The sequence below is a fragment of the Rhodnius prolixus genome, unplaced genomic scaffold (assembly GCF_049639745.1).
Source record: "Rhodnius prolixus isolate KJV_2025 unplaced genomic scaffold, Rpr scaffold_3, whole genome shotgun sequence".
Taxonomy (NCBI): domain Eukaryota; kingdom Metazoa; phylum Arthropoda; class Insecta; order Hemiptera; family Reduviidae; genus Rhodnius; species Rhodnius prolixus.
The window spans coordinates 14922351-14946750 of NW_027411603.1; the positions used below are offsets into that span (position 1 = coordinate 14922351).

General features: G+C 33.2%; 1 protein-coding gene across 13 annotated transcripts in view; it reads right to left on the reverse strand.

Moving 5' to 3' along the window:
* LOC141453690 (uncharacterized) overlaps positions 1 to 24400 on the reverse strand; it is a 493018-nt gene that overhangs the window by 25880 nt on the left and 442738 nt on the right. For all 13 annotated transcript variants that reach the window (XM_074127187.1, XM_074127182.1, XM_074127180.1 and 10 more), the window contains one exon: positions 7546 to 7643. In XM_074127187.1, coding sequence (XP_073983288.1) covers positions 7546 to 7643 — 98 coding nt within the window. The remainder of the gene's footprint in view (positions 1 to 7545; positions 7644 to 24400) is intronic.

A 24400-nucleotide genomic window follows, 5' to 3' on the forward strand; every position in this document is an offset into this window, starting at 1 on the left:
TCTTCTCGCAACAGTTAATGGATGAGTTGTTGTAGTACCCCCCTTAATGTGCAGCTTTCGATGATATAACCTTTAAAATATAAATCCATCGCATAGTCTAGCCCGAATAGCTAGTGTTGGTTTGATCGAAAGAAGAAGAACTGCTACTTCACGTATTGAACATTTCACGTCAGTGCTAATGGCATGCGAAGGCTGAGAGTTCAGCACTTTTTTGGAGCAAACCCAGGTCTCAAAAGTCTAATCAAACAAACAGAAGTGGTGAGGTAATCCAATAAAGGGTGTCGTTTACAGATTTCTGGGTCAGGGTGAAATAGACTGCTGGGCTGTTGGCCAACCTTCACAGAATCTAATAAAATCAAAACTTATCACCAATTTTTATATTAAAGAATTATGTTTTGAAAGCAGACAACAGATGGATTCTTATTTGTAATTAGTTCTAGGAGAGTTAAGCAATTAAGCTTGTCTTGGAGCAGGAATTCCCTTAATAAAATATACATATTATAGATACATTACAATTACATATATTTTAGAATATAATTGGAAATTTTTTATTTTAATTTTTAGGGGGACGGTTCCACCCCAATACTTCCCCAGGATGCTTCTAGATTTTCAAAAAAATCAACTCAATACACAACAGGCCTGTCGTCAGGGAGCCTCTGAGGAGCTCACAATAATATTTGGAAAAGGAGGTGCAAACAACTTTAGATGAAATGGGAACTTTTATTGGATATTGAGGGTGAATTTTAGTTTAAAGCTGGAGAGGAGCTGTCACAGTAGTTGGTTCTACAATCCAATTTCCTTCCCCAAATCATACCAAAAGGCAGTTAGTTATTTAAGAAGATGAAATCAACGGAACGAGGGAATGATTCAATTCCCACTTGATCTAACGGTTACCTTCTGTTAAAGAACGCACTGCGGTTATCAAAATCTTAGACCTGGAGCTCCAGCTTCTGCGGAAAGTTCAAAATAAGTTTAAACGAATTTTTCGCTAGAATTATAAACTAATCAAAAAGAGGAGTTGTACGAGAAAATTATTTCCTGGAAGGCAGATAATAATTTTTTCATACTTTTTTGAACTCCTTTCATATCGTTCTACCCTAACTTTTTTTTTTTTACTTTCAACCTACTTCCCTCCCTACCAACGTAGTTCCGTTTTAGAGATGATTGTTTGTGGTGAAATAGCTTTTGTATGTATGTTTAATATGCGCACGTTTTCACTGTTTGTTTTGAGTGTGTGTGGGTGTGTTTGTAGGAGCTCCATTATGCAAAAGGTAAGGAGGTAAGAGTTAAGCTAGCAAACAAGCAGAAGAGAGAAGAGCTCAGTGTAGAGTAAGGGCGGAGGAGATTGGCGAGGGCCGCGAGGTAGAGCATTAATATAACATGAATAAGAGAGAGGCATCAACCTTGTGGCTCGGCGGAACAGCAGCCCAGCGATACTCTGCATTAAGAAGTGCTCTGCCCAGAACAAGCCCAACAACTCAAGTAATAATCTATTTGTGGAATACGATTAGAGACTTGCACACAACCAATGGCCAACTTTATAAAGGCACATAGAAGGGCTTTTATCCCCAAACATAAACACTTATTTAATCTTACCTCGTAAAGAATTCTTGATATAGACGGCATATTTTCTTTTGTCATAATTTATTTTTAAAGTAACTTTATCCACATCCATCGCATTCAGACATTTACTTCATTCCTCAATAGAAAGTTACCAATTTTTTGTATGCTTTCAAATACTGTTTAGATATAGAGATATCTCTCTTTTCTCTCTCTTTTTTGGAGTGCGAACTGCTGGGGTCAAGTTACACAAGCTTCACTTCCATCTCTTTCCAATTTGCTCCTGATACCTCTCAGCATAGTCCTATAATTAGGAAGCCATTGCATTAATCTACTTTTTGCAATTTAAACACTTTGAGGAAAAACGAAAACAAGTTTCCTTCAGTATAATTCGAGGCCAGATATGTAATACACCGCATTTTTAGGGGTTTAGTCAAGGCAATGGTGACAATTTGGATATGTCGGAGCGAAGAATTCTGTCAGACGATGTTAACATCTTTTTCTAGGAGCTTAAATCTGTAAAATGTGGTCCATGACTTTTGGGTACCCTGAGGGGGCGTTAAGATCCCTGAAGAAGTGATTAGTTCACTTCCCCCTTTCTGGATTCAGTTATTTGTTAATAAATGTGTATAAATGTATAATCACTATCTCGTGTTTTCCTGGGCTATAGTCGAAGGTCTGTAATGAGAATTGAAATAAACTCCATCAGCCAGAATGTCTAAGTTTTCTTAATTGTTTTAAGCCACATGCATTCTGTTGTTCAAAAAAAGTGGAAAAATAGTGTTAGAGGATATATTCCTGAAGAATGGGTGCCCATCACAGCTGGATATATCCACAGATAGTTCACAAATTTCCTGGAAGCTCATTAAAATTGCACGATTTTTGTTTAGTTATTCACTATTATTCCTGTAGTATTAGTGCAAGGCGAAGACCCTATGGGCTGTAAGGAACGTAAAGGAGAAAGATTTGTTACACGACAATGCATGATGACTGTCTATTTCGCCGTCACTAAACTTGAAACCATAAAATTTTTAGATATTACGCTGCCATTCCTCGTCAGTTATATTTTAGTATTGTATTAAAAATATACACGGATACTAGAAGCTGCTTGCCTTTCACATTTCTTTCGAAAGAACATAACTCAGCTGATTTATGATTCGTCCATATGACTTAGGAACTTTTGCTTCATGAAACATATGTATGTTCAGTTGGTCAGCGCTTACTGTTTATATTTTCATGATTAAAGTATTTGTTTTTCTAAAAAATTTTCTCCGAGGATTTATTATTATCAAATTAGAAGACTGAATTCATTATTTTTTTTTAATAAATTTAGGAAATACAGAGTGCTCTACTCAAAAGTTCAGTAAAACAGGGCTGTAGATATCTAACTGCGATTTAAAAAAATTAGAATTTTAATACTTTCGAGTGTCAAATCGAAACATCGAAAATGCTGTTTGAAGAATCAGTCAGATATTCTTTTTATTTCTCTTCACTAGATAGGGTGCAAGTCTTCTATTCTAAAACAACCCCTTACGTGAGAGAGTTATAACGCCTACAATGAGCTACAGGTAGTGATAATTTCTAAGTTGAAATAGCTAGCCTAGCTCAGTTAAATTCGATGAGGAAGGTGCCATAACTTACATTATTGAGGTTTTTAAAGAGAGATTACTCCCTACATATTAGAAACTAGGTCAATTAATTTTATCATCTACACCTATTTATTCCAGTACGCAGAGCTTATTTTGGCATAACTTTTAGAGACTAGAAGGTTATCCTGGAAAGATATCGAACCCCAAGTTATATTTCTGGAACAAGGAATTCCAACGCCCGAACTATGAATCATTACGATTGATAACTAACTTGAAGAGCAATGATTCTAGAATAGCAAAAGAGCTCGTTAAGGATGCATTTAGTCCGGAGTCTCAGGATGTGAAAAGAAAACATGGCGTCGATAAAATTTCCCAAATTAGAAAATTAGATGCAGATGACCAGCCACGAAAATACAACGTTTCCTCATCCACAAAAATAGCCTCCGCTTCTGATTTGGCACTCATTACACAGTTCTTTTGAAACATTTTAAATAGTATTAAAAGAAACGATTTGCTGTTATATTTCGATGATGACTAATATTATTTGAGAATCGCTATCAAACTGCCTACAGTCGTTACCTTTATCCAGCAAACACATTTACTACGCAAGGTAAGGGCATACTCTTGTGCCAAGATCTTATACAGCAACCCACCAACTTACAGAACAAAACTTGTCTTAATGTGAGTATATCGTTCGAGTACCCTTTTCGAGAGTACTTACAAGTAAATATGGTTAATTAAGTTGGAATCGCTTAGACATCTCAAGCAAAGGGAAATGCGCCTTCTACCATGTCCTTTAATACTAAGCATTAACATGAATAGTTGTAAATTCATATTATCTAAAACAATGCCCGCATTAAACTTCTGTCTGTTTATATTAGACAGCAGAATGAATGATTAATTATTTGTGAAAGTAATTTTAATGAAATGAATAGCATTAATTAATTAACCAAGCATTAATAAGCCACAAACAAGAGGTGAAGGGCAAACGGCCAGCCTTCCAATAGCTGCAGTGCTTCCAAGTCCATTCGCAATATGGTTGGCTTATACTGTATTACTACAACACTGTTTCCACCTCACTTAACCAAATTGGCCTCTAGACTGTGTTCATAATTGTATTTTAACAGCTGCAACAATAGTTTAGTGTATAAACTGGCCAAAACTGCAATCTACAATCCCAAGTATAATAACAATGTTTAACAACTATCACTTTTAGTAACTTTACCACAACTCAACATTTGTTGTTTTTTTTACAGCAAAACTAATTTTCAAAGAGACACGGTAAATTTGTGGGTATTTTGTATTATTATGTACAAAATTTGCCAGGCAGAGGCTGACGATTTTATCAAAATTTCAAGAAATAAAACAAGGGCGTCAAATATATCAAAAATTGAGGAGGTAATTTGCCACCGAAACCAGTAGAGGATAGAGTTTTTCTCTTAAAATTAAGGAATGGAATATTTTAAAACTTTCATATATTTGGCCAAAATACTAATGTGTTGTTAGGCTGGGATACAGACCAAGATCCCTAAAAAAATGGCTGATCTATTTCCTTTTTCAATTATTATTCGTGTCGCAATTTCTTCTATAAATGGATATTAAACACAAAACTGTAGAATAATACAGCATCTAAAAGCAATTAATTTATTAAACTTGTCACTTTTCTTTTTTAAATTTTTTATCCATGTGAATAAATTAATAATAAGGAATGTGTCCGAATTAATTAAAAAATTTAAAGTAAAACAGAAAACAGCAGCGACTTTCTTATAATATCAGTTGATATATTAGAGTGCGTTCAAGTTTACAGGTTGGGTCAGTGTTCCCAGAAGTATTCACAGATCGATTTATATTCCCTTTGCGAATACTTACATTCGGAAGGGGTGCAGAAATAAGTAGACGTAGTGGAAAGTACGAACATTTGACTTCTTCTTGTTCTGATAAAACAGTATTTTATAGAGACAAGTTTCATATACTATAAGGCGTATTAAAATATAATTTTTCAGCCTTTATTTTCTATAATTAAAAATTATTTCAACTCCAGCCTTATTAAAATATAGTTAAAAGATTTTTGTGTGTGAGTAATAATATAAGAATGGGCCGTGAAGAACCATTACCTGGCATATAGTTTTCAAATAAAATTGGCATACATATTTTATTTAAAATGGAATCAGATCGGTGATAAAATAAATTTTATCCTATCTAGAAGTCGCCTACATGAACTACAAATCTGGTAATTCCAAAATAAACACCATCTGAAAAACATCCTTTATTTGTTTAAGTTCATGATTGTTGAGAGGCTAAGTTGTGCGTGCAAATCACGTATAGCCCACAATTTATATTGCTGTAGCAGGGTGTCTGGCTTTATACTATATTTATGGTTTTCCCAACAATACAGTATTAAACAAATAATAAAAGAGGAATAGAAAGTTTATTCAGTTCTCAGAGAAATAAATCAAAGATCAATTTATCGTAGTAGAACAAAACTTGTAAATAGGGATAGAAAAATCTCTAAGAGTCTGCCCGGGATGAAAATAAGGAGAGCTAGGTCTTGCATAATAGCCTAGAAGGTAATGAGAAAGACATCAGGGGTTGGAGAATAAGAAGTTGAGATGGGCGGATCAGGAACGAGTGAAGTGGATGAAAATAATTGAGGGTGCAAAACAGCCATGGGGATGCATAATAGGGGGGCCAGGAATACACCATCTCCACAGACCGTCAGATCCACCTCATGATAGAAGACTTGGAAGCACAGAATGGACATGTCAAGATCATCAGGAATTACCACAACAAGCTTAGAACGACAGCAGTTCACTAACTCAACCAACACTTCACGAACACCTGCAGCCTTTTTCCATTGCAATGATCAAGTCAGCAATTTAGTTCTCCTAAACAATTAAATATTATCACAGACCACAAAAAGGACTGCCTAAATCGGTAGCAACAATGTCTTATATAAACACCGTAGAATCTTCCATATTATTGCTCCCGAATGCTGATCAGCATGACCAACTGCTGAGAGAAACGCTTTCCTAAAGAGAAAATGAAGAGCCGATAAAATCTTATCTATATAAATAAAAAACGATGATTTTATCCGTCGAAGCATGCATATTTATTGTATCTCTGATCGGTTTCGGACTTCTATCCGTTACCAGAGGTAGATAATTCAGTTCGGCGTAGAGAATTTTGTATACAATTCTGTTTCCACCTCGTACTGCACTTGCTGACTCTGAATAAACTACATATGATGAAGCATGAAAGTCCGAAACCAGCCAGGAATTTAACAAACGGAAATAAACTCAACGATATTATCAGCATCACGGACTTAACCACATTTTAAACAAATATAAGGGGAAAAAAAAGACAATGAATTTAGCTTATTAATTAAATTAATACGTATTTATTTATTTCAAGAGGAGAACAACTTGAAAGTTAAACTGCATTTAAATGAAATACTATCGTTAATTTAAAAAAAAAGTCACTTTTAATTAGAACTATATAAAAGGGCGGATGCTTGCTAAGAAGAGATCTATAACGATGCCGCCTGTTGCACTGCATCCTTAATCCTTAGTCCCTAGTAACGGTCGAAATTAGTTTTCTTTCCAGTTTGCCACTTAAGTTACCGCTTTTCTTTTCTTTTTATCCCCATAGAGCTATTTTCTCTATTTTGTTCTTAAATTTAGTCCTTTCTTAAGTTCTCACTTAAGATAACCCTTAATTTAATTTCAAAAAATAAATAAATAAAAATAAGCCTAAGTGAATTGGGTAGGAAACAAAGCTATTTCCCTTTCAAATGATTGTTTAAATTCATTCCTGGTAAAAATATTTATGTTGACAATTCTTTGAGAAGTGTGGTTATTGAAGAATTCTTGTACTGGCATTGTTCATTCCAAGGATGTAAACTAACTTTTTACTTTCGCTGAATATTATTTGGAAAAAATATATCTTTCGAAATAATGTGAGCTAATATCAATATAGAACTCTCAAGATGACGATTGTAAGTCGAAACTAAGTTTGAAGACGCCACAGAAATATCTACGAAGAAGCATCAATAATATGCAAACCTATCTGAACATCTAAACAATCAAAATAAGCATACTGCTAGTCTAAGATTGCCATAGATGGCTGCGGACGAGGCATAGAATAAAATTAGAGGCGCCGTATTGTCCAGATCGAAGATAAGCCCTAACTATAAAATTAAATTCACTAGCTAATATACCCAATAATCTGCAATCAGGTAGAATGATTAAATTATTCCCAAGCAACTGCACAAATCAAAGAAAAGGAAGGAACTACAAATAAATTATTACATTTACATGTGTAGACTGGTAACGTACACAGCGTCAATGTGTGCATGAAAAGATTTGACTAGAGTTTTTATATGTGCCAGATGAAGTACCTGTCTTTCCAGAAAGTTGAAGAGGGTCTGACCAGGATGCTGAATGCTTAACGCGGACACGTTTGCCACTCGTACTCTCACTTCATACCTCCAACGGTCTGTAACATAAATATTTACATGTCTGAATGATACACATGTTGTGTTGGTGATTTATAAGTTATATTTAGTTATAGTTGCACATTACTGTATTATTAACAAAATTGGCAACACAATACTGGCACAAAGAAAGAGGAAAATGTGAATGATAGTTTTTTAATAGAAACTAATCTTGACTGCCTGTATTAATGAGTTTTACATGGATTTTTTTCTTTTTTCATGAAGTCTAGAGAAAGCTCACAGTGGAAAATGTTAAAAGGCTAAATTTTTTCTAATTCAGATGCGAAAAATCTCAGATGTGCACAACCCAGAATGTTAGGGATCTAACTCTGCTTTGAAGGCAAGCGATTTATAACAAATATTGGGCATTGTACATTACTGTAAGCAGTAAGATCCTGAAATAAAGCAGAACATTATTAAACGAGAAAGCTAGGAAAAGTTTGTGACCAGCTGAATAAAGCTTCCAACAACGGATCTGCTGAAACCAAAGAATAATTTTTTCCATAATAAAGAAAATCTACAGATAAAAACTTATTTCAATGTATTATACTTCATTTTTAGCATGTTATTCAAATTTAAAAGGAATATGAGTGTAATATCCCTCATAATATGAAGGTAAGTGAGATGAATAAATAATTACTAGCACCATCCCAAAATTAAGGGAATTGGGGAAATAAATATATAAAAGTAAGTTCTCCATATTTACTGATTGTATACAATGTATACAGATTGTAAATAACAAAATAAATTGAAATAAATAAATAAAAGTAAGTTTCCCTTCTAGCTGGAAGCTGGCAACGCCATCATCTCAATCAAGAGCGAATTAACAAAGTTTTACATCTAAATGTTAATTTTAGAGCTCACTGAAAAGTTCTGCACGTTGTTTGGAATAATCGATGAATAGAGCAAATCATTAAATGGCAGATACAACCCTTTTTCTACAGAAAGTAAATTAATACAGTCTTTAGTTTTCTATTTCTTGGTCACGGTCACTTTAGCTATAAAAATAGATACTTAAAACTGAAACTCGTTATTTGCCAAACAAATTTCTAACTACCATACAGCTCTAGGTTATGAACAATGGTGTTCTGCACTCTAGGACGACCTGCCGCTTGATGGCTCTCACAATGCAGTCAAATTTTGAAATAAAAACTAGTAAAAGAAAGTCATAACATAAAGATCGCGAAGAAAAACAAAAGTAACAAAGAAAGCAAGAGTTACAAATAATTCTAACAAACGCTTGCATGTGCAATAATAAGGAATAAACTGTCAACATTTACAACCTGCTGTCCTTTCAATGGCAGACTTTCCAAGTAGTTACTTGCTTTTACAGTAGGTACCTTAAACATAACTGTGTAGTGAATTCTTTTTTATTTTATACATTGTGTACTTGGAAGATAAAAGTAATTTCTTCCCTTGTATAGTTTACCAGCATGGGAATTCCTTCTACAAATTCATGTTTCATTGCATTTATTGTTACTCATAATTATATTAAAATTTCGTAAAGGTGGGATCACTAGATCTATTTTTATTATTATGAGTTATATTTCCCACAGCTGAACCAGGACTTTTGTTTATTAGTTTTTTAATTTTTCAAAAACAGCGGAAGAGGGTAGAAAATATATTCCAAAAGTAAGTAGTTTATAAAAGACACAACGGTAGCCGAGCAGTTTGGGGGTGAGTATTGTGGTACTGTGTTCCATCATCACAGGGAGCACAGGGATTGAATGTTACGCCCCAAAACCAGTTAACGTGACCCATCATAGTCTATCAAGCTTCAGGTGGAGAATATTTGCACATGAAACTTTCTGGCACTTTAGCACCTGTGTACCTAGTGATGGATGAAGAATAGTTGGATTGATTAGTATTTATGAAAGATTTTATTGGATTCAATCTATAGTTTGTATCAATTTTACATTTGTCATTAGCACACATTTAGATTTAGGTTTATTATATTAGGATTTCAGAAATGCCACCTGGAATATCAAGTGCAGAGAATTGTATTCGTCCGGACGAGGGATGGTGAAAAGTTCTAGGCCTGGCAGATAAAGTTACTTTCTCTTACTTCCTGCTGTGTGCTGTGTTAATTCTGGGAGCCACCGTCTTAATAGAAGTTAGACCGAGTAAGGGATTGAATACCCCGGTTCACATGTTAATGTGAGGATGAATGCCGCTACATATATGAAATGTAAATTTGTATTTGTATACAAAATATTATTTTCTTATTTTTATTTCATTATTTACTTCTCATTTATGAATAGAATTTCTAACATATATTGCCCATGGCCTCAAAAGATCATACAAACAAAAAGAAAGTAAGAAAATGGATCGTATTTAAGCAGATTTTAAATTTTAATTTTTTTTTCTGAGTACAAAAAATTTGTTTTTACAAATAGAAGTGTGTGTGAGAGAGAGAATATATCCGCAGCGAATAAAAAACAAAAAACCCTTAGAAAAAAATGGCTCCCACCCTTTACCGTAAATGTCATATATCGTACACATTACATACAGATAAATTTATTACTTTTATACTAGAAAAATTCGTTTGTGGGCGTTTCTCGAGGAATGTTTTGGGGGAGTAGAACCCTTAGTAATGTGACTCCTCAATGGTAATGCTCGAAAATGTTTTGTTAATTTGAACCTTCAGATACTGCGCAGAACCCAATTAAACCAATCTTTCTCTCCAACAGTACAGTTACCCAATGTATAGAACTCCATCACTGCAATGCAATTCTAAAAGGTGTTCAAATTACCCATCTGCGGCTACTAACACCTCTTCATTTCACACAAAACCTCTTCCAAACAAATTTCATTAGATTTGGGAAAAGTTGATAGTTGAGAGGATGGTTCAAATCCCTCAGTTTTCGAGTTTTCCCATTGTTAAATTGAAAGCAAGTCTTCACGAATGATGATGTATTCATTTTGCAATCCATGCCTCTACTCACGAAGATTTCCATTCGTCTAAAAGAATTGGACAGAGTTGTTGGATCATTTTTACAGTGACCCAGACCTTGCCACGGTATTAGCAAGAGTTTAATAAATGCGACACCCGCATGTTGTTGATTAATATTTGGCTTGGCGGAAGAGCATTAATTACTAAAAAAGAAAATAAAATAAAACAGTATGAACATTTAGAAAAGGAATTTTGATTAGAGTGCTGACCTGCAGGTTGGTACGTTCTTATTGTTTCTATTGAAATACATAGAAAAAAAAAGTTTTCATTTTAAGTTGTGCACTTTACTACAAGGTCCAGTAATATAAGTTCCTGCAATATTTGCTAGGTTGTTTAAGATGTACTGCTCTTTATTTCCCAAGTTTACAACCTTACATGTGCTTCAACTCCGCTCTTTTTTTTTATTTTTATTTACTTTTGTACTGAAATTCAAGTCAAACTGCATACTACAAAAATGTTAATAAAATTTTATAATCTATTACTACGTTCGCTTTATTTCATAATTTGCATACATTTAACATATGTATGTGTAATGACGGTTTTCTCCCATAGTAATTAATATGTAAATTTACATTGAGAAAAATTTTCCTTAAGGATTTTTTTTAACATTGCTAAGAAAAATTATTACTAATTAATTACTTGATGAAATCGCTTTAATATAAAAGAGAATGAAATTGTTGATACACTTGCAAAGGAAGCCACCAATAGTGGGGAAATGGCTAATTATAAATTACCACACACCGATATCAAGGGTATAATTGCAAAAGCAGCACTACAAAAATGGCAGACAGATTACAATAATGGTGATAAAGGTAGATTCTATAAAACTATGGCAGATCAGTTACCTAGACAACCATGGTTTAAGGGAACTCTCACTAATAAATGGGTTGTTACGACAATAAGCAGGCTGAGAGCGAACCACGCGGTGTGCGGATCGTATCTACACAGGATCAACAAAAGGTCCTCTCCTCTTTGCGTAGATTGCAATGAGGAGGAGGATTTCAAACATGTAATAATGATATGTCCACGTTATGTGGTAGAAAGGAAACGAATGTTTGACGATATATACAGGTATTTAGATGCACCATTTCGCTACGAAGACATTATAATCTCCACCAACATTTATGTGCTTAAGTCGATAGCAGAGCTAGCAATGAAATATAAATGTATTTAAAAGCTATAGCCGAATTAGACAGAATGGAAGAAAATGCTTAGAGAAGGATTACGTGATTTTAATTTTGGTTAAGCTATAAGGATGGCAGGAGCACAGAGTGCTGTTCCATCCATTAGTTGTAAGGTTTATGTAAATAGTTGTATATGGTAGAGGGATGAACGTGTGAAGCTAATGTATTTGTAGGTAAGAATGGAGAGTGAGTGATATTCTAGTGATAAGCACCTAGACGATGCTGGCTGTATGGCGGAAGCCAATGAAAAAAAAAAAAAAAATCGCTTTAGTTTATTTTTATTTGCTCATAATGTTAGTATTGTTAAGGGCAAAAAACTTATACAGACCTAAAACATTTTTTCGATAACAGAGAACTTTTTGAACTATTGTAAATTTGGAGTTCGATAACAACTCTTCAAAATGGGATCTTTTCTGTTAGAGTGATCTAATAAATGAGGAATTTTTCGATCTGTTTCTTCTTGTAACTTGTGATTACCAATATTTAACAAGTGATTGGTTGGTCTGGTTGCAACATTTTTAATAAACCTGGTCTTGTAATTTAACTCCTCTAAGTCGTGTAATTTAACTCCTCTAAGTTTAACACAAAAAAACCAAACCTTCTTGAGGCTCCCATAGGAATACTTGAAAAAAAAAAACACTCAAAAACAATCGAAGTCCTTACCACGATATCTATTAGCGACTACCTAACTATCTTTACGCATTTGCTAGTTCCCAAATTCCCAATTTATACCCTTCCCAAACTTATCACTTAAAATTTATTTAATTTTAAATTTTTGGCAATTAATTGATATTGACACGTTTTTTCCTCTACAGTAGCAAAAGAAATACAACAAATCAAAGTAACCTCAGGTACAATACATAAAGGAGTTAAATCTAGAGGATTTGCAAATATTCAAAGTTAATTGCAAAGTTGCAATGATAATTAATCAAACAATTTAAACAATGCTTACAGACAAAAATCGTTTCAAAGTAGTAAATATATTTGGAATAAGGTTAGCGTTTTAATAATTCCATGCGTATGAATTTAGGAACAGAGTTCACAATTACAACTAGCAAGAGAAGAAGAGAAAATGTGGGGAAAAACTGGAGAAAGAAACGACTAGCTTGGGGTGTGTCTGTCAAGGTTTAGAATTGCGTAGGAGGGAGGACTTTTTCGGAGAGAGGAGACAGAGCAGAACTGGGAGCACCTTGTCTTGATTAATGTCCTCTGAATTCTTTTTAAAATGCAAAAACTCCTCTCCACTGAGGAGTGGTGGGTGGTTACTTGTCTCAGAACGGTTTTCTTTACGTTTGTGCAGAGGATTTAAGTTTTTTAAAAATCTTTTCTCTAGAAGATTTTCTCTACCTCTTACTGGGATTTCAAATCGGGATTAAAAAGAAAGCTGATTAGTTCGAGTAGAATTGTCCTTTCTTGTAACAACTAAATGGCACAAAAAACAAAACTGGCAAATCTCAAATAAAACATTCACAAGAATTTGATGTAGAGGTCAACAGGTTTATTTATTTGAAAAAACGGAAATTGTAATCAGTTCACATTGGGATTAGTTAAGTTTAATTTGCCATTTGTTCGTCCAATTTCTGGGGAACTCAAAGTGTTCCTGTAATAAGATAAAATAGGGAGAAGAATCAATGAGAAAAGAAGGACCGCCGTATCTTTGATTAGGATTGGTTAGATTCTGGCAGTGGAATCGGCTGCGTAGATGATGTAGAGAATATGCCCAACTATTACTGATGTGAGTCAAACAGAATGGTTTGAAATACTTTGTACTTTCTGATTCTGATTCTGCTGCGCATACTCGCTGAAAGAATAAAATAGTGAAAATATTCAGTCAGCCATTTTTAGTTTGAACGTCCTAGTTATAGCACGTGTTACCATTCATTTAACGGCTCTTATTTCTAATTAATGTACAAACAAGTGACTTACTCATTTAGAACGAGGACTCATATAAATAAGGGCCAATGGTATCTGCACTCCAGTTTTAACTGTTCATTAGCATGATGACGTTTACACGCGAAGGATTGAATTTAATAACACTAATTCAGATTAATATTTAATTACATCAACTTCAGTAATGTAACTTTGTAACAGTAATTAGGCAGAAGATCCTGGTTGAAACATTATGTACATTTCACTTAAGATTACAAATTATCATTGGGATTACAACATTACAATGTGTTCATATTAAATTAAATTATAACTTAATTAGGTGATTATTAGCACGCTTCCGGTATTTATGTACTGATTTAATTAAAAGAAACCTATGCATAAACAAAATTGCATGAACGCTGCATTACATTAGCGACTGTCGACATGAACAAGTAATTCAAAAATAAAATGAAAATCAGCGCCAGACTTTCCTACACTTATAAATTCCATTCATAAATAGCTTCTTTAATATATAGTTGGAGGAGTTCTTGTATGAAAAAAAGAATTTCTTCAACTTTCTTGTTTACTTTTTCACTGCTTATATTGTCCAGCAGAAGTAGTAGTATTTCTCGACTTCAATCGGCAGGAATAAACAGGATCTGCTTTGGAAGAAATGGCGGAAGCACAGAGTTTTTATATTAGGAAAAAAATGGGGTAATCTTTCTGATTTCTTGACCCTATATGTTCATTGTATGTAACAGATAAGCTGTCGAATCCAAGACAACCACCTCAACCTTGCAGTTGGTACTCTTTCCTTTCCTCTGATACTGATCTAATAACCAAACACTTATTCATCTCAATAATCAAACATCTGATACCGTTCTCTTCTAATTTGGGCGACAGTTCGATAATAGGCAGACCTGGAATCCCATTAAACGAAAGAGCTGAACTTCCCACACATACTTTTTGACAACAGATTAAGACTGTTAACAGAGAAAAAGTGTCTCATGAATAAACAAACTGTTTCTCAGACGACACTAACAGAGTTTAAATTAGTAGAATATTAGAATTTTGTTTTCTCTAAATGAATTGAGCAGGTGAACTTAACAGTGTCCTTGAGAAATTATTATTTAAAAAAGCAAAAACTATGAAACAAAGTTTGTATTTTATACTCACACTAAATATAGAAACAAAATGAGGGCAAAAGTTGTACTCTCACCCTTGCCTTTTGGTCCTTCTGTTACGTTTCTGGCTTCATTATTAAAAACTTCATTCTACATTTAGAACTATAAATACCTTCTGTAGCGCTTTCAGAGCACACAGAAAGAAGCAAAAAGAAAATAAACAAGAAATTTTAATTAAAAATTCTGAATCTGCCATAATGAATCGCGATTAAGGTTGAATATTAAATGTTTGTAGCTATATAATACGCACATGTAGTACATTGGAAACTATAAACTAGTTACCTACTTGTTTATTAATTAACATACCAACAAGAACTGGCCGGAAACTTGATGTAGCTCATTAATCGTCTTAATCAGCTTTTGTGCGAAGCCAAAGAGGTTTTTTGAATATTTTGTATATTGGTTATTTTTGAAGTTTATTGCGGTCTTTCAAAACCAAAATTGCTACACCACAATTCAAAGCTGAAGTAATTAAATTCTATGTAAAATCATAGGACATTATTTTAATGTCGGCGTTCAGTATCTGAGTTAATTAAAACTATGTACAATATCTTTTCAGGACCGAATTAACTGGAAGTTAATAGCAAATCTCATTCTCAGAAATTAAAACAAGCAGCTGATAAATATGATAACAATGTCCCGCTGCTACTTAACTGTTATCCATTTATTTCAAAGGTGCTGTAAAGAAAATTAATAAACATTAATCTTAAGGCCTCATTAAATTTTCCAACGATTCACTGTTATTGCAGCGCAACAGGTGTAATAAATATTCTCAAACAATTTGGTGGTTTGCTTCTAGAATAATAATCAGCTAATAAGTTTTATAATAGAAGATATCTGGATTATATATATGTACATATATATAAGCTTATTGCATACTCAATCCCTCTATCCCTTGTAAGGATTAAGGGTTAAAATAGCGGGACAGGACCTGTGCCCAATGGCACCGCAGCCAAAAGAGGCTTTATCCCTTGTAAAAAGAAGTACTGCTTCAAAACAAGTCTTTAAGGGGGGTTCGAAAGGATTGGCCCCTTACTCAATGCTACTGCACAAAAAGGGAACCTGAGTAAAGTGTACAATGCACTTTTGGGCTGCTGTAATCTTAAAACGAAGAATAATTAATCCAGAATCCGTAGAATCGTTGTTCTGGATAACACTTTTCCAGATGGTCCGAAAGTTTTTAAAACAACGGAAAATGAAAACAGATTTAAAACTATTTGAACAACAAACAATTTGAATTTGTAAGCACTTTGCAAGTTCGGAATTTTGGTAGTACTTTAATTGCCTTCGAAAAAAAAAAAAGAAAGTCGAATTGGTTATTGCAATAGTCTCCAAAGTGGAAAACCCGGGTTCGAGTCTTGGATGCTCTTATATTTTGTCTTCTTGGGACTCTCTTGGTTTATGGTGAGAGTTTTCTGTATTTTGCTTTAAAAATTTTTGGCCGGTCTATAGTTAGGAAATTATCTCCTTGATGTGAGTTGTAACGTTATCTGTGGTGTTTAAGATTGTATAACTGATGACTAAGAAAATACTTTTTTGGCTGATTTAAAATTCTATTACATTTGTGAATGACTTTACTACTTAATAAATGACCCGCACAACCTTTTCTACAATGTAATTAAGGACAAAGGACACTTCGCATCTTGAGTTCTGTTTGGCAGATCATAAAATGAGTAATTGTAACTACTAGAAAGAATCTGCTGGTGAGAAAAATTTGGATTGTTTTCTGAAAAAAATGAGTCACAGGATTTTGCTGAGGCCAGGCAAAAGGAATCATTGAACTCATCTAAGGAAATGCAAATGTTGCAGCATCCACTATGTTTCAAATTTAAATTGCACAAGGTTTATTATTTCAGTAAAATTTTGCCTCACACTTAAATTGGTGCCCTTAAAGCGATATAATGTGCTAATTTGTCTTAAACACAGTTTAAAGCGTTTTCAGCAAGTCCCAACGATCAGTTGTTGAAGTAAAGCTCCGCTTTAACGAACATATCCATGGCAGCAAAATTATCTGAAATGTGTCGAAGAGAAAATAATGTCACTGTAAGTTTATTGGAGACTAATTTTGCGCATCACGAAAATAGTTTAAGTGTAGATATAAATGTAATTTCATTTCTAAACTGAACGTGAAAAGAAACATTTTAAGTTACTGGGTGCCCTACTATAACTTGTGGTGAATTATTCATAAACCAATCTATAATAGTAAATTAATGGACAAGTACCGGACATGGCCGAAATTAGAACTGATAGGGGGTCTGAAATTGGTAATCCTCTCCCAAAAGTAGCTATTTTACTAAATTAATATCCACTAATAAACCACAAGCATATATTCGCTCTTAATACTCTACAAAGGTACCTCTTTTTATAATAATAATAATACCATAATAATAATATTAATAATAATAACATTAGGAGGGTGAGGTTTGTGCTCCAATTGGAGCCCTCTGGAAAACGCTGGGCCGTGCTATGTTGCCGGTGCCAGCCAGCATGGTCAGATAGCGGCGGATGACCAACATGGACCGTTTTAATCGGCATATCCTATCAACAGTTGGGTTTGATAGGGTTCCGAATGGTCCTAATGCTAATCCAAGTTTTTGCCGTGCGTGGAGAATGATAATCCTAGACGTAGAGGAGGGCGTATGATGTCGTATTAATGCATCATCCAACACATAACTATAATTTGCTTCTGCATTAATATTAACATGAGCCCAAGACCTAACTAGTTTTGGGCAACCGGCTAACGTCTCGAGTGGTGACTTTTAATCAAAACCTGGGATGCAATCCAGCAGCTCCCTAAATGCATGGAGATGGCGGATGACGAATATGGAACACTTAAATATGCTATGCTATTAGGTGCAGGACGAGGGGAATAGGTTTGACTCACCAATGATACAGGATAGGAAGTTGTTAGATTACTGCAGTGATCACAATGTATAGCAGCTGTAATTCTAACACTAAAGCGGCAATAGCCTTTATAGCTGATGCTCTAAAAAAGAAGTTAAACAAATCATAGTAACATTAGAGAAGAAAGCTGACAGTTCAGAACATTGGACACCCATTCGGAAATCCCAGGATAAAGTTCTGCATGCCTTTACATTTTTACATTTACGGTGTCTTTTAGCTCTTGGGGAGAAGGTCAGCACTGTCCTTAACAAAAGGACACAGTTTGGACAGCTGTAGTGCCCTGAAATAGGTTCCCAACTCCATATAAAAGCCAGTGACCTTAGATATTGATGCCGCCCCTATACTGAAAAAGTACATAATACATTATTCATTAATTTGTTTACACAAGAAGCAAAAAATGTTCGTTTTCGAAGCTCAAAACAAGATGCTCTAAACTCGGTCTCTTTAACGTACTTTTTAATTAATGAGTGCTTTTAATTCAAGAATATTTTTTCCTTGAGAAAGTTACAATTAAAGTGGAGGTACGATGTTCAAATTAATGTTCTGTCATCTGGACGTGTATAAAACATTATTATAATTAATTTTGGTGCTAAAACACTCTTTAAACATGAAACTCTTCATGGTGTGTTTACTTTAGCCGATACGGGGAGCTCTTGTTTATTATTAATTTTGCTAAAGGTAGTATCATTGTTTAAATAATAACGAATTCTTGAACAACGCAGAGAAGTCATTTCAAAAATATATACATATTATGAAGGACCCATGTAATTCTTATAAATTACTACTCCTTTTAATAAATATGCTTTATAAACTTAAAAAAAAAATATAAAAAAAATCGGATTAAACGTTCTTCGCAAAACAGCTAATTGTTTTGTCTCAATTTTCACAATATTTCATTTTAGTTATTTAATCGTCTAAAATAAATCGTCAGTTCAGCCAAATCGATAAATAATACCAGCTCATTCATTGTAAATTATCCTCTATCCTGTCTTCCCACTCAATTATTAACACTCAAGGTTTTAAAAAAAAGAGCTTGCTCCTGTCTTTACAAAACTTTACAAGAATAATCTCTTCAAATGACACGTTCTTTTTTTCTGAAGACTTGTTCATCTATTTTCCTTATTTACTGTGATTACTTTCTCAACATTTTTGTTGCACTGATTGTGAGAATGCATCTGTTACCCGCACTATTATCCCACTCCACATACAACAATAAATGTTTACCACGCCACAAGAACTTAAAGAGAGGATGCAGTTCGGCCCGTACTTTTGGGTCTAACCATTTTTTTTCAAATTGTACAGCACTTTCCACGCAGGGCGGAAATAAATATTTAAACATGAAGTAGTTTTAATATTTATATTTAATAAAGTATATAAATTATAAATAAGTACATGTAGTAGTGCGAGGAAAAAGCCACGGTGCTGTTGCAATTTATCACTTAATTTCATCGAGGAAAAACTTATATGGTGAAAGAGAGAAAATGATATCATCCTTTTAAATGGAACTGCTTCTTCCAAGGAAACCTAGCTCATCCTTTTTTCCTTTAACCCTTTCATTTTCCAAAGTAAAACTTTAATGGGTATTAAAAAAACAATACCCACTTAGTACTATTATTCAACTAAATTAATTAACTATCTAAATCAATATTAAGCTCATTGAAAATTTAATACATAATATGTTTCGAGTAGCTAGTCTATTTCTAAAGTATATGCATAATAAAATATTTGTTGTAATATTCGTCAATTTTAGGCTTCAGCCTACACTTATAATAAATAAATAATTTATATTTTTATTTTAAAATGAAAATTTTAATTATTCTGTGATTACAACTTTCCATCAAAGGAAGTGTGCTTGATGCAGCTTTTCGATTTTGTATTATACAGTTTTTGAGACACCATCAACAAAAAAACGTTTTGTCGTTTAATATAAATTGATTGGTCTGTCTTTGGTCAGCGTAATAAAAATCGGATAATTGTGGTGCATTCATATTTGATGTTAAGTTTTTTTCTCTTGATCAAAAATTGTTTCTCTGCTTTTCTTTAAACTTATGTTTAAGTTTATCCATTTCTAACAAAAATTATTTGATAATGAAGAAAATTTATTTTGGAAATGCGTAAAATCTATCGAAACTTAATTTTTCCAGGGCGGTGGTATTTTGGGCTTCTCACTACAGTGAATTTTACTTACTTACGAAAGCCTTCTTACGAGAATTGTATTGTAGATAAAATAAACATTTTCAGATGAAGTTGCAAAAAATAAATATTTCCGTAGAAGCCTGTGAGGAAATAAACAGATCTAAGAGATATTTTCCTAGCATTGTTTGCTAAATAAACTTCTGTCTGTGACAGTACAAACTACTTCCTTTTTTTTGCATTACCATCGTAATATCTATTCATTCAGCCATCACTTAAAAACAATTTCAAGATGTTTCTCACAGTAATAATACCATTTTTATTACTTTTTTTTTATTGTTTTTTTTTCAAACTACTGATTAGAGTAAAACTTGAAAAAATATTCGTCTGGCTATTCGCAATCTTAAAAGACTCTCAGAGCTTAAAAGCCGTTATTTTCAAGGTTTTATTTTCTTGTAATAGTATTTCTTGAAAATAGCTTCCTGGTAATTAATCAAGGAGTTGAACAATTGTTAAATTTTAAGAAGGAAAATACAGTAGCTTGAAACTATTTTACAAGATTTTTATTTTTATTTTTTGCATTTGAAATTGAAAGTAGCATTTTATTTTTTAATTATTTTAGGGACTTCTTCCCTTCGTGAAGTTGAAGGGGATGAGCTTGTTACACTAACACTTCCCAATTTCAGTTTTACCCAGTAAAAAATTTATACTGTTTGCCTGTATTTGTTCAGTTATTTTTTTTTACATCAATGTTAGGTGTCACCGTTATATTAAACCTTAAAAACCTCTAAAGCGTGATTTTGTGCTTGGAACCACATTAGAGAATATAATAAATTGTCAGATAAATGAGTTGACGCTTACAATGGGAGATAAAAAAAAAAGTAAAAACCACTAAAGCGTGATCTTTTTGGATGGACCCATAGTAGAGAATATAAATTGCCAGATAGATGCTTTGGCGCTTAAAGTGGGAGAAAAAAGGTTTCGAACAGGCAGTGGTGTGACCACAATCCCAACGCGATGCAAGAGCTTCTGCAGGTGTCTATGGTTGGCAATCATTTGATGCAAGGAAGGTTCTTTAGAAGGAAAGCTTGAATCCTGTTTTCTTTCCAGCAGATTTCCCGATTTCTTTTCATCATTTCTCTCTCTTATCCACTTCTTAAGTACCATTATACATAATTAGCAATAATTAAATGCTCCGTGGCCATCTTTTTATCAACAACTTTCTGAGCCTTCTTTTCGCGTCTAAAAAAAAAAATTATATATTTAAATAAAAAAACCATTGGTGAGGTGACTATAACTCACTCAAGTATAAAACCCAGATCCAGATCCCAGCCTCACTTGTTTATTTATTTTTTTTTTGTAAAATGTTATTTCAATGAAAAAACTTGGGTATTCCTTCCTAAACCCCGAAAGTAATGAAAAGGGCGATAGAACCCAATGAAATTAGAGTAAAAAACATCTACCTAATCTCAATTTGTACTGAAGTTGAAAGTGCTTTGTTACGAAAGAAATGTTCAGGACTTCCAGTTCAATATTTAATGTTGAACATATCTTAAAGTATGAAAACAAAAAGTTAACTCTTTAACAAAAACTTACAGTTTAAAATGTTAAGTATAAGGGTTGATTAAACGCCAAAAGGTACACAAATCTCCTTAACAAAAACTTACAGTTTAAAATGTTAAGTATAAGGGTTGATTAAACGCCAAAAGGTACACAAATCTCCTTAACAAAAACTTACAGTTTAAAATGTTAAGTATAAGGGTTGATTAAACGCCAAAAGGTACACAAATCTCCTTAACAAAAACTTACAGTTTAAAATGTTAAGTATAAGGGTTGATTAAACGCCAAAAGGTACACAAATCTCCTTAACAAAAACTTACAGTTTAAAATGTTAAGTATAAGGGTTGATTAAACGCCAAAAGGTACACAAATCTCCTTAACAAAAACTTACAGTTTAAAATGTTAAGTATAAGGGTTGATTAAACGCCAAAAGGTACACTAATCAGCAAGTACCCAACATTTCATTAATACTTCATTGATATTATTTAAGTAATTTTACTGCATTAATTTTCATTCATATTTTTTAGAATTTATTAGATGTCACAGACCCTTATGCTGGCCATTTTAGTCTACAAAATATTTGTTCAAGTAGCACTGTAGATTGACTGTAATATCTAGTTATTTATAGTAATCAAACTATTAATTACAGGTTAAAAAGAAAAACGTTATAAAAAATAATAAAAAAATTATGAGGCTAAAAAATTCAAAACCTTTTTTAAAAAAAACTTAAACCAACATACATCAATGATTTTGTTTTATTTATTTATTTTTATTTTTAAATAAAAATCGTCGGTTTAAGTTCATTCTTCGATTAAAGTAATTGGTATTTTATGTAGTAGTCAAACGTTTATAATAATAGGTAATAATTATCTGGCTTTATCGCAAATAATATAGTTTTCTTCAGTTACATTCTCAATCTAGGTATTTATCCCACAATGTTGTATATATGTAATATAAAATAAATGAGATATGCATATTTTAATGCAACTAATTATTCCAGTATTTTACTATAAGTAAAATTAGGGGGACTAAGTTAAATTACAATTGAGAAATCAATAATTGTTGTTGAATAATCTACTTGTTATAACTGTGTGTTAATTGTGCTCACGAATATTTCGGTAAGACGAATTCAAGACAGTAGCCTACTCTAACTTTGTCTTTTTCTACTTTAACATGCATGTACATATATGTGATTTATCATAAATATAACAAAAAAATATTATAAATGAAGTGGCCAGCATAAGGGTCTGTGACATCTAATAAATTCTAAAAAATATTAATGAAAATTAAAGCAGCAAAATAACTTAAATATTAATGAAGTATTAATGAAATGTTGGGTACTTGCTGATTTGTGTACCTTTTGGCGTTTAATCAACCCTTATACTTAACATTTTAAACTGTAAGTTTTTGTTAAAGAGATTTTTGTACCTTTTGGATAGATTTTCTTTTTGTCTATTTTGCAAAGTTACATATCTGCTTTACAGATTTTTTTAAAATTTGGAATGAGCAATTCTATCATTATAACCTGATAAGGTGTTAAGTCGGAACCGTAACAACCGCGAGAGAGATCTTTTTAAAGAATGATTATAGTTGCGGTCCCTCAACTAATCCTCAATAACAATTTTTGGAAAAAGCGTTTTGAATAACATAGGAAGGTATTTGTACGTAAATAGCAAAATTAAACTGCGATTTCAGTACTTCCTTTTAAGAGGAGTAAGAAAAATAAACTGCGATTACAGCACTTCTCCCTAAAAGGCAAAGATTTTGAATCGAACGACAATTCATTGATGTAAATCGGTTCACTCATTGATAATTTTAACGATTGCAGTACTTCCTCTTAGTAGGTGTAAGAGCATGATGGCACTTCACAGCCACGTAGAGGAGCTTTAATCACTTCTTCGTGATAAATTTTATCAAAATCGGACTAAACTTTGTAGAAATATTGGTAATAATAGTTTTAGAAAGGGCCTTATTTGGGTGGGGCGAACTCCCCTCCTTATGAGGCACAGCGTCGAGACTTTTAAAGTGCAAATCTGTACAAAATTTCGATTCGAATGACACTTCATTCATGAAAATCGGTTCACGTGACTGTAATTTGAAACGATTTCTATACTTCCCCTTAACAAGTGTAAGAGCAGATCGTCGCTTCAATGTTACGTAGGGAAGCCCTAATCCTATCATCCTACCAAATTTTATCAAAATCGGGCCAAGATTTACAGAGTAATTAGTAATAATAATTTTGGAGGGGGCCTTACATAAAGGGGGCTAACTCCTCTGCCATTCGATGTACAGCGCCGAGACCCCCAAAAGGCACATCTACATAAAATTCCGAATCGAATGACATCTCATTCATGAAAATCGGTTTTTACGTTTAGGCGCTACGTTGTTTACAAAAAAGGTAACAAGAACAAGAACAAGAACAAGAACATTTTTTGAAAAAGCGGTTTTTGCTCATTTTCGGCAACTTTTTTCTCGAAACCTATTAGATCTGGGTTATTGCAACAAAATTACAGTTATAAAGGAGGGTTTGCCCTATATTTTAAAGAAAATTTGGGAATTTTATCTTTTGTAGAAAAATAGAAAAAAATTGTCAAAGTTGGGTGTTTTTCAACGTTACGCTTTTTCGTGCAGTTTTTGACGATCAACCCTTATACAACTGTCCTACCGGACAGTTTTAATAAGCTATAGAAAAGGTGATTTACTTTTAGCTTAGTTTCATATTTGACAGTAAACAATTTAAACATTGCGTTATTTGAACTAAACAGAGCTTGGTTGTTTTTTATACTTGCTCAAAATGTCAGTGCATCTAATTTACTAATGTTACTCGCTAGCGGAAATTGTTGCAAATAATAACAGAAGCGATCATGTAGAAATGTAGAATAGAAAAAATTATCGTAAAATAGAATGACTTTTCACCGCATTACACTTTTCTCAGTAGATTTGGATCCACATAGGACAGAATGGGGTTTCTT